Raw genomic sequence first — 14,230 nt, 5'->3', positions numbered from 1 at the left:
TAAGGAGATAAAGGTCTTGGACATTACAGTGTTTTCTTTCCTATATATATATTTTTTTTTAAATGTGAAATTGTGGTTCTACTCTGTAAATGGACTCTGTAAAAATACCCACGGAGGCCATATGTTTGTCATTTCTCCGTGACTCCAGCTAACATGTCCTCACTTTACAAATAACATGATTATTTTTCTACTTGCCTGCCTGCAATCCCTGGGATCTAAAAGCTGAATGGGTTCTTTCTAAATTGTGCATCAGTTTACACTTACCTGTGAGGAAGGGACCCTTTCTCTGGCAAAACTTCCCCATCCCACATGATAAGCTAGTTCATGGCATTGTTTGCTACTGCCCAGATTGGTGATGCCCTGCCCTGATGTGATGCCCCTCTGCAGGGTTTTTTCTGTGCTCCTGGGGATGTGTGAAATCTGTTCCATCCATTAGACTGTAGCAAATTGCTCTCCCTGATGAGTCAGCTCCACTCTGCAGAATGGAAGATGGGCAGAGGGCCGTGACTGTCTCCTCCCCAATCCTCCCTGCCGCGTTTTCTGTATCTTGCTGTGGGAGGATGGGGAACAGAAGCCAGGAGTCTCTGTTCTCACCAGAGTGTAGAGAGACCAGGACTGCTCTTGTGAGAGGCTCTTGCACAGCTACTATATTGATCCAGTTCGGCACAGTGCACAACCATGTGCTGATCCTTAAACACATTAGTAGTGTCATTGACTTCAGCATCATTCTTCATATGCTTAGGTGCTGGGCTGGATGGGGGAAAGGCTTCTAGTACTCCCTGTTTGTCACATGCCCATGCAAAAGCCACTTAAATTCAAGCCAGAAGGGGGACAGTGATACCACTGCTGCACCATTTCCCCTGTTTCAGCCTGGGATATCACAGATGCCCCTCCACTGAGTGTGAAGAGACAGAACAGGAGACTGGCTATGCTCTCCAGCACCATGCCCTGCAGATCCAATCTGTTTGGGAGTTAGTACAGTTAACAGTGGCATTGACTCTCTGGGTCCTGTTCAAGGCTGCCAGGGAGCAGCTGCAGGGAGACCCAGCTAATAGCAGTAGGGTTTCTTCCAGGGGTGAAGTCATTCCAGTGCAGCCCAGCCATGCAGAGGTGAAGCTATCCCTGGAGCATGGCTCATGTCTTTATGGCTCTGGGTTCCCTTCCCCTTGAATCCTCAGGACTTCAGGTTGGGAGACCTCACTCTGCAAATTCTACAGCTCCTAAACTCCTCTCTTTTCTTGAAGGGAGGCTGCTCAGGAACCTGCAAGGTCAGCCTCCTGGAGTTCTCTTTCCCCTCTGCTCCCTTTTCATGGGTTTCTCCCTGGGACAGGCAGCAATCCTGTCCAAAGTTTCATCAACTGGAACTCAGTTAACAACCAGTTATGTTCAGAACCAAGGCTATTGCTTCTTCTCCTTTCATTTTGCCAGTTTGTTAATCATAGACTCATAGAATATCAGGGTTGGAAGGGACCTCAGGAGGTCATCTAGTCCAACCCCCTGCTCAAAGCAGGATCAATCCCCCACTAAATCATCCCAGACAGGGCTTTGTCAAGCCTGACCTTAAAAACCTCTAAGGAAGGAGATTCCACCACCTCCCTAGTTACCCATTCCAGTGCTTCACCACCCTCCTAGTGAAAAAGTTTTTCCTAATATCCAGCCTAACCCCTCCCCCCACTGCAATTTGAGACCTCCTTGTTCTGTCATCTGGTACCACTGAGAACAATCTAGATCCATCCTCTTTGGAAATGGAACCCCCCTTCAGGTAGTTGAAAGCAGCTATCAAATCCCCCCTCATTCTTCTCTTCTGCAGACTAAATAATCCCAGTTCCCTCAGCCTCTCCTCATAAGTCATGTGCTCCAGCCCCCTAATCATTTTTGTTGCCCTCCGCTGGACTCTTTCCAATTTTTCCACATCCAGATGAGGCCTCACCAATGCCAAATAGAGGGGAATGATCACGTCCCTCGATCTGCTGGCAATGCCCCTATTTATACAGCCCAAAATGCTGTTAGCCTCTTGGCAACAAGGGCACACTGTTGACTCATATCCAACTTCCACTGTAACCTCTAGGTCCTTTTCTGCAGAACTGCTGCATAGCCACTCGGTCCCTAGTCTGTAGCAGTGAATGGGATTCTTACGTCCTAAGTGCAGGACTCTGGACTTGTCCTTGTTGAACCTCATCAGATTTCTTTTGGCCCAATCCTCTAATTTGTCTAGGTCCCTCTGTATCCTATCCCTACCTTCCAACGTATCTACCACTCCTCCCAGTTTAGTGTCATCTGCAAACTTGCTGAGGGTGCAATCCACGCCACCCTCCAGATCATTAATGAAGTTATTGAACAAAACCGGCCCCAGGACCAACCTTTGGGGCACTTCGCTTGATACTGGCTGCGAACTAGACATGCAGCCATTCATCACTGTCCATTGAGCCCGATGATCTAGCCAGCTTTCTATCCACCTTATAGTCCATTCATCCAGCTCATACTTCTTTAACTTGCTGGCAAGAATACTGTGGGAGACCATATCAAAAGCTTTGCTAAAGTCAAGGAATAACACGTCAACTGCTTTTCCCTCATCCACAGAGCCAGTTATCTCATCATAGAAGGCAATTAGGTTAGTCAGGCATGACTTGCCCTTGATGAATCCATGCTGACTGTTCCTGATCACTTTCCTCTCCTCTAAGTGCTTCAGAATTGATTCCTTGAGGACCTGCTTCATGATATTTCCAGGGACTGAGGTGAGGCTGACTGGCCTGTAGTTCCCCGGATCCTCCTTCTTGGCTTTTTTAAAGATGGGCACTACATTAGCCTTTTTTCAGTCATCCAGGACCTCCCCCAATCGCCATGAGTTTTCAAAGATAATGGCCAATGGCTCTGCAATCACATCCGCCAACTCCTTTAGCACCCTCGGATGCAGTGCATCTGGCCCCAGGGACTTGTGCTCATCCAGCTTTTCTAAATAATCCTGAACCACTTCTTTCTCCACAGAGGGCTGGTCGCCTCCTCCCCATACGGTGCTGCTCAGTGCAGTAGTCTGAGAACTGACCTTGTTTGTGAAGACAGAGGCAAAAAAATCATTGAGTACATTAGCTTTTTCCACATCCTCTGTTACTAGGTTGCCTCCCCCATTCAGTAAGGGGCCCACACTTTCCTTGACCTTCTTCTTGTTGCTAACATACCTGAAGAAACCCTTCTTGTTACTCTTAACATCCCTTGCTAGCTGCAACTCCAAGTGTGATTTGGCCTTCCTGATTTCACTCCTGCATACCTGAGCAATATTTTTATACTCCTCCCTGGTCATTTGTCCAATCTTCTACTTCTTGTAAGTTTCTTTTTTGTGTTTAAGATCAGCAAGGATTTCACTGTTAAGCCAAGTTGGTTGCCTGCCATATTTACTATTCTTTCTACACATCCGGATGGTTTGTTCCTGCAACTTCAATAAGGATTCTTTAAAATTCAGCCAGCTCTCCTGGACTCCTTTCCCAGTAATCATACCGGGAGATCGACAAATCGATGTCCAGTAGCCTATTGACCACATTCATTCTGTTAATCATTCACTTGTAACAGGAGAACCATGTGAAGATTTTTGTCTTGCCTCCAATTCTATTGATGACAGGCAGACTAGCCACCAGCTCACTCTCCCTAGCTGTGTGGGTTCTGCAGGGCTACCCTGAGGGCAGGGTATAAACACGCACCTTCCGTCAGTAAAGGCAGCAGATCTAACTCATTGTTGAGGAAGAAGGTGTTTTTTTATAGAGTCTCTTTTCTAACAATAAGAGCCAGAGGCGCCTACTTCCACAGTTCCCGAGGGGTGCTCAACCCCCGCTCACCCCAGACCCCGCCCCACTCCACCCTTTTCCCGAAACCCCTGTCCTGCTTCTTCCCACACTGTCCCTCCCCCACCTCTTCCTGCCCCTGCTTCGCCCCTGCCCCACCTCCTTCTGATCCCATGCCCACCCCCACCCTCTGCCACTTCCTGCCCCCACTCCTCCTTTCCCCCCCCAGTGCCTCCTGCACAGTGCTAAACAGCTGATCGTGGTGGGTGGGAGGGCTGGGAGGGAGGGGGAGGAGCTGATCATGGGGCTGCCGGTGGGTGCTGAGCGCCCACTATTTTTTTCCTCCAGCCTCAGAGCACCCACAGAGTCAGTGCCTATGATAACAGCACCTCAGAGATTTCATCCCTTCTTTTTGTATTTTCTCTCTCTAGCATATGGAGGTTTAAGTGGGGGTGAGGGCAGACTAATCCAACCATCAGTCCCTGACCCCTGGGGCTGTGACACCTGAGCTTTGCTAGCCAGTTAAAATGCTTCCATTTACACACCCACTCTGAAGTGCCTAAAGCTCTTCAGCAGTTCGAAAAGTCAGGGCTTCTGAGAGTCTGAAGTGATTTACTCTTTTGCAGACTGAGGAATACCCAAGATAATTTTTAAAGCAGGGACTAAATGCTAGACACATGATGGCATCTAATTCTAGGGACTCTCCCTTTAAAATGTTTTGGATAAAATCTAAATTGATATGATGCAATGTGTAGAGGAAGAAAAATCTGCTTTGATTGTGGTGGTAGAAAAAGTGAGTGAAATAAAGCACAGGATAGTCCTGCCTGGATTTTCAGACACCACCTGTCTGCAAGCTGAGGCATGGCTTTCTGTGCTGCACTATACATTGTTAAATAAAGGTCTCTATATTTGGTTTACTGAAAGCCACAACAGCAGCCGCAATGTCAAGTGCTCAAGTGATAAGCCCCCTAAAGCTTGTTGTCTTAGCCAGAGATGAGCTCAGTTTGTAAAAGAAACAGAGACATGAGTTGGTTATTTTTGTCTAAACTAAGATCCTGGATAATTTAATTTATTTTCCTCATCTTACTTTGACCATAAGAGCCTCCAGACAATTTACCGTAAGTGGCAGTATAAAAGGAGGTTACCTTACAGGAGTGTCAGGGAATCTGAAGCTATATAGGTTTCAGAGTGGTTGCCGTGTTAGTCTGTATCAGTAAAAATAACAAGGAGTCTCTGTGGCACCTCAGAGACTAACAAATTTATTTGGGCTTATGCCCAAATTTGTTAGTCTCTAAGGTGCCACAAGGACTCCTCATTGAAGCTATATAGACAGCCTATTATGTATGTCTCTGTACAAAGTTATTCAGACCTGCAACAAACTTGAATTTGTATTGATAAATGACTGAATACAAACTCTAAGACTTGTTACCAGCCAATAGGAGTTGAAACACTCTGCTTGCAGAAAAGCAGCTTAGTGCTGAATTAAACCTATCTGTTGTCTTGCTGTTCACCTGTAATTTTGTGTTAACTAAAAACAGCACATTGAGCTCACTGGTGATTCTTAGGGTATGTCTTCACTAGCAATGTTAAAGCACTGCCACGGCTGCGCTTTAACGTGGCTTTGTAGTTGCGGCACCAGCGTTGGGAGAGCTAAAAACTACCCCCACGAGCAGGGCCGGCTTTAGGACAATTCAACCAATTCCCCTGAATCGGGCCACGCCCCTAAGAGGGCCCCGCGCCCAAGCCCCGGTACCGGGGTGGCCCAGCTTCTCCAGGGGGCACTTTAAAGGGCCTGGGGCTCCCAGCAGGGGCTGGAGCCCCAGGCCCTTTAAATTGCCACCAAAGCCCCACTTCTGGAGCCCTGGGGTAGGGCTGAGGGGCTCTGGGGGCTATTTAAAAAGTCTGGGGCTCCCGTTCCTTCTACCGCCCCGGGCCTTTAAATAGCCACTGGAGCCCCACCGCTTCCCCAGGGCTCCCGCGGCTATTTAAAGGGCTGGGGCAGTAGAAGCAGGGGCGCCCTGGGCCCTTTAAATAGCCCCAGAGCCCTGGGGTAACAGGGGGCTACGGGGGCTATTTAAAGGGCCAGGGCTCCAGCTGCCTCCCCGGTCCTTTAAATAACCGCCGGAGCCCTGCCGCTTTCCCAGGGGTCCCTCAGCTATTTACAGGGCTGGGGCGGTGGAAGCAGGGGAGCCCCAGGCCCTTTAAATAGCCCCCGAACCCCGGGCTGCTGCTGCTGCTACTGCTACCCCGGTGGGGGAGGGAGGAGGAGGGGACACTTACTGTACAGGGTGGGCTGTACCCGCACCCCCTGCCCTGTCTCCAGCCAGCCCCGCACCCCCTGCCCACAGCCAGCCCCTGCTGCACCCCCTGCCCTGTGTCCAGACAACCCCTGCCACACACCCCTGCGGCCCTGCCCGAAGCCAGCCAGTCCCACACACACCCCTGCCCACACCAGCCCTGCACCCCCTGCCCTGCCTGTAGCCAGCCCCACACCCCCTGCCCTGTCTCCAGCCAACCCCTGTCGCACCCCCCTGCCTGAAGCCAGCCAGTCCCACACTCCTCTGTCTCCAGCCCTGCCAACCCATGCCGTACCCCCCCTGCGGCCCTGCCTGAAGCCAGCCAGCCCACCCCACACATCCCTGTCTCCAGCCAGACCCGCACCCCTTGCCCTGCCTGCAGCCAGACCCTACCTCCAGCCAGCCCCATGTCCTGCCTCCAGCCAGCCCCATGTCCTGCTGCTAGCCAGCCCCATGTCCACTGGTGCCCTGCAGTTCCCCTTTGCTTCAATGAGGGGGGCAGGGAGCAGCTGGGACCCACACATGTGCACGCCACACCCCCAGGGCGTGGCGGGGACCCACACATGTGAAATGGAACTCATTTCTAGTTCAGGCCCATCTTTTTAAAAAAGAACTTTAGGTAGGGTTAACATACATCAGTATTTTCCCGGACATGTCAGGCTTTTTGGTTCTTAAATCGTCATCCGGGAAAATATGGATGTATGGTAACCCAATTGGTACAAAAAATACATACTGTGGTACATCCCTTAAATCAGAACTTTTTATAGGGAACCGGTTGCTAAGAAATGAAAGGCTTTTTTTTACATGGTTTTTCTTTTTTAGTCATCCCTGCCGGGGCCCCGCAGAAAATGTTCGAATTGGGCCCCGCACTTCCTAAAACCGGCCCTGCCCACGAGGGGAGTCCCAGCGCTGGTGCACTGTCTACACTGCCACTTTACAGCGCTGAAACTTGCAGTGCTCAGGGGGTGTTTTTTCACATCCCTTAGTGAAAAAGTTGCAGCATTGTAAAGTGACAGTGTAGACAAGGCCTTAGACTGGGCAAACTGGCTCCTCCGGCAGCCTGTGAACTTCACAGACACTTTCCTCACTGGAAACCATGCAGACTCCTGATGTTTATTTCATCTAGGAAACCTGTTCTGCATCCTGATTGCAGCCCCTCCCCCGCCCCTGAGTACACAAGGCCTGCAATACTGTACATTTTCAACAGGCAGCTGGGATGATTTCTCTTAGTAACATTATGACACAGAAGTGGGTTGGTAGGTCACTAGCAATGATATGATGACTGAGGAGACAGATTGCTGTGTCCTCAGTGAATGCTCTATTTAAAGTGATACAGAAAACACATACTTAAAACTGCAAAGTCCCCTCCCCCAGCCAGTCTGTCTCCAGCTGAAATGAAGTGAATCAGCACAGAGAAAATTCCCCACCCCCTCAGCGTGGAATGAAATAAGAATCAAACTGCAAGCAGTTATCTCATCTGCAGTCAAATCCGAGATTGTATCTAAAGTGTTTAGTTCACCCATGAACACTTTGAAGCACCTGAAGGATGTGTTAATAAACTAGTGTATTAATTGTTGTTGAGATTAACAATTACAGGTCTCTGAGTATGTTTTAAAACAATGAGAAGGTAGAAGATGTTTAAACACTCTCCATGGAGTGAACTATAAAACCAAGGAATAAATAGTTAGCTTTGTGGATTAGCAATAAATGTAATTAACATGTATATGCCTTCTGCCCCCATACAGCCTCTTAAAAGCAATGCTACCCGATTTCAGGAATCAGTTCTAAAGAGAAACGTAGCCAAGTATCCCAAGACTATATAATCCAGCTGGGAAATCATAAACCACTAGAGAGCCTGACCAATTTCACACCAGAGTCCAAAATGGCATTTCCCTGCAGTATGGTTTTGTATTTTACAAAGTCCTTGTGAGCTTCCACTAGCAGTTCTTGTGCACTGTCCCCTGGGCTCTTACACTGCTTTCCTCTGACACTTCAGGCCTCTTCTCCTTTTACTGCTAAAAATCAACAAGAAAACCCGTTGTTTAGAATACTACAAACAAGACCCTATTTGGTTCAGTGCAAATATGTCCCATTATTATGATACCATGTTACAGGGGAGCAGGGGATCCCCAAGTGGGAGCTGGCTGGGTGCCAGCATTAAGGTCTCCATCACCAGCTGATCATCTTCAGTAGCAGAACACAGATCATTTGTGCATTTTTTTTAAAAGCAAGGCAAATATTTTAAAGTAAAAGAAGGTTAAAAATACAATTTGAAAGAAAGATTAAAGAAGAAAGGAGAACAATGAGGGTAAAATTCTGGACAGGACAATCGTATAGTGCTCAGTCTTGCTCTATCACCCCCACTGATCTCTAGTCTCTAGATCAGATCTGTGCTATTGAATGCAAGGTCAGTAGCTATTCAGGTAGCTCCCATGCATGATTTATTTAAGGATAAGCACCTAATACTACTGGGTTGGATGATGCTGTAGACCCATTATTAACCCAGTGACTTCAGCAGTAATCAGGAGAGAGTCAGGGAAGTGGTGTGCCTGTGCTGATTCTATCCCTAGCTGGTTTCTCCCCCAAAAACTGATAAAGTATGTCCATCTTGCATGTGATTCCTGAGCTAGGGGGAAGATGGAGCTAGTGCAAGGGTACAGATTGCCTTACTGCTCCAAGGTGTTCTTGAGCTAACAGAGTTCTTCTCCAGCGGGGCATTTGAGTCACCAGCATCAGTGATTATCCAGTTTTTTTCATTCTGCAGACTATTTTGTTAGAAAAAACTTTCCTCCTAAATACCCAGTCCCCCAGTACATGGATCTCAGAATGTTCCATGGCTAATCAGGAAAAATTCCACAAACAAATGATGGTCCATGGGCCACGCTTTGAGAACCTCTGATCTAGATCACTTCTGGTAGGTAACTTCGGTGTCCATGCGCATGGTGACTCCTGTGAGTTAGCCACTCCTTGAACTATTACAGGAATTCCCAGCTTCCCCAAGTCCTCTCTGTGCTCTGTGATTCACAGCCTGCATTACAGAAGTTCTTCCCCCTTTTCCCACTTCCATCTCTCTCTCCTGCATTCTATTCAAGTCAGCATTACAGCATGAGAGGAGTGCCCTACTTTGCTCCTGTAATATCAGCACTACAGGAATCCTTCTACTTATCTACCTCCCTCCTATGCTCTGCTCCCCAGCTTAGAATTGCAGCACAGAACCATGACAGAAGCTATTGCAGCTGTATTTATCACATTATGCTCAACTTCCCCAGACCAGTCAGTGCTGCTGCATTATAGGAATTTCCTATTACCCCACATATTTTACTCTCCAAATTAGACCCAGGCTACAGCAATTCTGGGGCCAGGGTTAAAGTGGTTAGAAAGAACTGCTACATATGACATTACCCAGTGATGGAATTTTCATAGTGCATAATAGTTATGGCTTGAGTAGTTGGTTTAAATACCTTTATAATGCTCTGGTTTCTCTGGATGGGGAAGGAAAGTATTTTGAATATTAGGTGGCAGATGTATACCAAGGTGAAAGGTATTGAATTTGTCAGGCAAGGAGCAAAGTGTGACTATGTTAGCCCCTTGAGGCTAGCTAGTGATGGGTCTAGAGCAGCCATGCAACAATGACTGATGTGCCAATACCAGACTGGCAAATGGTAGGTGTTCCAAACCTAAGAGTTCAGCAATAAGATCAGATTAGCCCATAGGATTTCTTTCCATCACCTTCCTAGTGCACTGTCCTGAACATGTAAATGACAGCACCATTACTAGCAGCAACGTGTCCTGAACAGAAACAGGGATGGGATGATCAGATGCTGCACTCCTCATTTAATCAGGGAGCACCAAATAACTGTTCCAACTCCAGGAACTGACCTGCCTCTGCCCCCTCTCTTTTGAGAGTGATTTTTTGGAGAGGTGGAAGTAAGGATTTTAACTGTTGATAGGAGTTCTCCTGCTTTCCCACCTCCCTGGCCCTGTGCCCTGCTCCCCATTCTTAGATATGCACTACTGGAGCTGCTGCTGCTGCCCCGTATGCCTTCTGCGCTCTATTCCTGACACCCATGCGACAGCAGGTCTTGTGCTGCTCTGATAAATAGTTATCCTTCTGTAATAGAAGGCTCTGATATTTTGGTTTAGAAAGTTACCTCTGTTTATCCAAAGAAACTCATTTTACTGTCAGTGTAGTGGCTCATCAGTAGTAATTCATTTGTGTTCCCATTCTGTTCCCATGTTGTAATCGCCCCCTTTCTGCCAAGAGCCTTTGAACAGATCTGCTCCTCTTGGTATATTAATCTGCCCTTCATCCTCTTATGAAACATTACAGTTTTGCACAATCTAAGGATGATCTTGTGATTGAAGCTCTGGACTAGCACTCAGGAGATCTGGCTTCACTGCCTGACTCTCCCACTGACCCCCATGTGACATTGTCTTTCTTGTCTATGTAGATTGCAAGCTCTTTGGGACAGGGACTTTCTCTCACTATATATCTGTGAAGTGCCTGGCACAAAAGGCCCCGAGATCTTGGTTGATGCCTGAAGCCTCTACTGTAATAGGAATAATTAATAATAAGTTGAGATTTCACCCTTGTAGATATTAATGGTCTTCCCTCCTGTTCCCTGTGCAGAAGCAGCTGATGGGAACTCTACATTGGGAGGAGGAGCCGGCACTATGGGCCTCAGTACCAGGTATGGCCCCCAGTTCACACTGCAGCACGTCCCTGACTACAGGCAGAATGTGTACATCCCCGGCAGCACTGCCACCCTCTCCAACTCCTCAGGTAAACGAGATGGGAAGAGCTCAGGCTCTTCAGGTGGAAACAAGAAGAAGTCTGGGAAGAAGGAGAAGAAGTAGAATTGACAGACCATCAACAGCTTAGACCAACAGGGCAGACCCCTCCAGCACTCCCCCAAATCACAGCTTAGGATAGAGGATGAATGTGAATTTTGTGATGAAAAAGCAGGAAATACAACGAATGTATGTCATCATCAGAGCTAGGAGTAGGGGCTCCTACTATTAGTCCTCATGATGAAAAATAATTGGAAACAAAACAAAACAAAAACCAAGTGCCCTGTTAATACTAACTAATATTTTATACTATCACTTGGGTAATTTAATGTGCAAGGATGTAAAATCTTTTAAACATGTCTTTGGATTTGGTTTGCTCCAGAATGGTCCAAGAAAGCCATGAGGCTTGTACTTGGCTTTGCCCAGTGTAAATAATTGTAACATGGATTTTTTTTTATTTATATACCTTAGATCATTTAAAAAAAAAGTTCCCCAGATTAGAACCCATGTTCCAGATTTTGATATTTAATTTTCCATTAGTGAATCTGACCCTGAGTAACCTTGAAATGGATTCCTAGTTACGAAGTTGGTAGGGAGTGCTTCAGTTCCTGTTTACCTATTATCCTAAATGAAATAAGTGTTTACACTGCATGAGCCTATGGGAATAAGGCTAAGATGCATTTTAAACATTTTTTTTTAAGTGTGACCAGTGATGGCCTGAAATATGAAACAAAAATCATGATGTCTGAGAGACAGGGAATGCATTCAAACTGCAGTGGAAAAGATCTAAGTGCAGAGCATGCCACTAGCATTATTGAGCTATACAAAACCTGTCCATATTGATTTAGAGGCCACTAAAGAGCAAATTCATCTCCTCAATTCTTTGCAGTAAATATTTATATGTACAGTTAATGTTTTCCTGGAACTAAAGTTAAGAAAGTCTAAGTCCCCTGCTGTGAGAACAAGGAGCTGCAGCTCCTTAAAGCAATGAAATAACTAAGTCTATACCAAGGAATGATATTATCAGAGAATAAACTCTGATCTATTTGTATGGAATAGAGACTGAATACTTCACATTTCTGCACATTGAACTGCATGCAAAATACTCACCTCGCATCTACCATAGGACAGCTAACTCCACCAGATCTAGGGAAGTCATCATTGCATGCATGTACAGCATGGTGTAAATACACTGTCAGATAAGTGAGTCTCAGTGCAGGCCAAGCAGTGTCTATCTGGGAGTGGGGTTCAGTAATAAGTGGCACAATGTGTTATAAAGAGTCATTGCTCTGGCCTAGAGCAGTGATAAGATTTGCACATTCCATGTCTATGCAGAGCAGCCAAGGAACAGCCTTTGTTCATTGGCCTTCAGAACTGGATACTCAGTAACTGACAGTTGATTTGATGAGACCAAGGGACCATACTCACAGATAAGGGAACCAAGAACTGGAGCTGAGCACATGCCACTCACTGCAAAGCCAGTGAGCCTGAGAGCTTCTCTGGAGATGCTCACAGGAAGGCCCAGGTCAGTCAGGTGACTAAGAGGTAGGATTCTGATACCGTGAAGGATACTGCCGGACCACACACTCATTCCAGCCCAGACTCTAACTGTACACAAGCAATTAGATGTGACTCAAAATCCACTGGGTTTAGTCAGAAATGTGGACAAGACTTTGCCTTGTTGTTAGTACCACTGGTATTGGGATTTTTACCACATTGATAGAATAGGATTGTCAGGAAGTAGGGTCTCTCCACTATGTACCCTTTGTAGCTATGTACTCTGCTCACTGTTGGTCCAGACACAGCAAAGAGAGAGCGTGCAATGTGCCCTTAGCATCAAGTCAGCTTGGCATTGAGTCCCCACAAGCACCTAGTCAGTGAGGAAGGCTGTATTGTACCCTTAAGCCCCTCTTCAGCTAGAGAAGGGGGGTGCCCTTTACACTGTGCTGGCTTCCCATATCAAAGTAAGTGGGACAGACCTGGGAAGGCAAGGACAAAGATACAGGGATAGCGATGCCAGGATTGTTTTAACTTCTAATGAATAACTCACCTGAGAAGATCCAGCCTTCTATGATCACTCAGGTTAAACTTTCTCCAAGCAGCCAGTGTGCTTGCCTGGCCTGACGCAGCCCAGCCTCCGGCAGTATTCACCAGAGCATTGTGCACTAACTGATGCCTCGTTAGCCAATTGCTTTCTCCTTGTGTCTAGAGAAACAGAACTTGTCTATGCGAAGAACTTGTCTGTGTATGATTTTTGTACTGATCCCAGTCACCCTCTGCGGTGGCTGCACTAGAAACAGTTTACACAGTTAGTAAGGCTTATACAAACTAATGTAGTTATTATGTGACCCTTCTAGAAGTACTGTAGATGAATTGTAGTGTTTATATTTCCTTTTAATCAGCAATCTGAGGTAGTGTAGAGAGTGTTTTGTACTAGTGGTGTGTTATTTTTATCTCAGTAAATAACTTGTGGACATCAGTATTTTCAATTTCTCTTTATCTTCTTTCTGTGTGATCTGTGCTCTAAGTGTATGTGAACTGAAACACACTTGTCCTTTCAATGTGTCTAATATTGAATTATACGTATATATTATATAAATGCTTATATCCTTCTTATATCCATATAGACCAATGTTCAATGTGCTACACGCAAGTTTTATACTCTAATATTTATATTGCTTTTTTTCTTTGGGAAAAAAATAATAAAATGGTTTCTTCTGAATTGATTGTAAAGTTGTTCCTGAGAGAGTCTATCTGCCTGCCTGCCTGCCTGCCTGTCTGCATGACTTTCTATGTGACTGCTGTATCTAGGCAGCAGACTTAGGTGACTAGAATGGGTATAGTAAATTATCATTCAACCTTCAGAAAGTGATACAGAGGCTCATGCTGCAGGGTTTATTCCCGTGTAATGTAGTAAAAACTGTGAATTATCCCTTGAGCACTGGTGCTTGGTCTCCTGGCCTCTGTGGCCCCTGGAAAAACATGGCTACGAGGGATGCAGACAGCTCCCTGAGGGGAATCCATGGAGTGAAGGGAGTAACAGCATTCTAAGTACTGCAAACTTAGGGCTAGTCTACACTGGCAACGTTAAAGTGCTGCCGTTTTAACATGGCTGTGTAATTGTGGCAGAGCGCTGGGAGAGAGCTGGGAACCCTGGGGTAGCGGCAGCAGGGCTCCGGCGGCTATTTAAAGGGCCCAGGGCAGTAGAGGCAGCGAGAGCCCCGGCCCTTTAAATAACCCCCCGGAGCCCCGCTGCCACTACCCCAGGGCTCCAGCAGCGAGGCTCTGGTGGCAATTTAAAGTGCCTGGGGCTCCAGCCGCCTGGGGAAACCAGGCCGCCCTGGTACGGCGCACCGGCTCTTGCTGGTA

General features: G+C 46.8%; 1 protein-coding gene across 44 annotated transcripts in view; it reads left to right on the top strand.

Annotated features, from left to right (window-relative positions):
* Window positions 1-13,583, top strand: part of LOC101938858 (protocadherin gamma-C5-like) — a 415,891-nt gene extending 402,308 nt beyond the window's left edge. For all 44 annotated transcript variants that reach the window (XM_065555809.1, XM_065555808.1, XM_065555775.1 and 41 more), the window contains one exon: window positions 10,701-13,583. In XM_065555809.1, the coding sequence (XP_065411881.1) occupies window positions 10,701-10,927 (227 nt within the window). In that variant the 3' untranslated portion in view covers window positions 10,928-13,583. The remainder of the gene's footprint in view (window positions 1-10,700) is intronic.
* The last annotated feature ends 647 nt before the right edge of the window (window positions 13,584-14,230 follow it).

Source organism: Chrysemys picta, chromosome 8 (assembly GCF_011386835.1).
Source record: "Chrysemys picta bellii isolate R12L10 chromosome 8, ASM1138683v2, whole genome shotgun sequence".
NCBI classification, from domain to species: domain Eukaryota; kingdom Metazoa; phylum Chordata; order Testudines; family Emydidae; genus Chrysemys; species Chrysemys picta.
The sequence above is the reverse complement of the archived record's forward strand: the minus strand, read 5'-3'. Positions and strand labels throughout refer to the sequence as shown.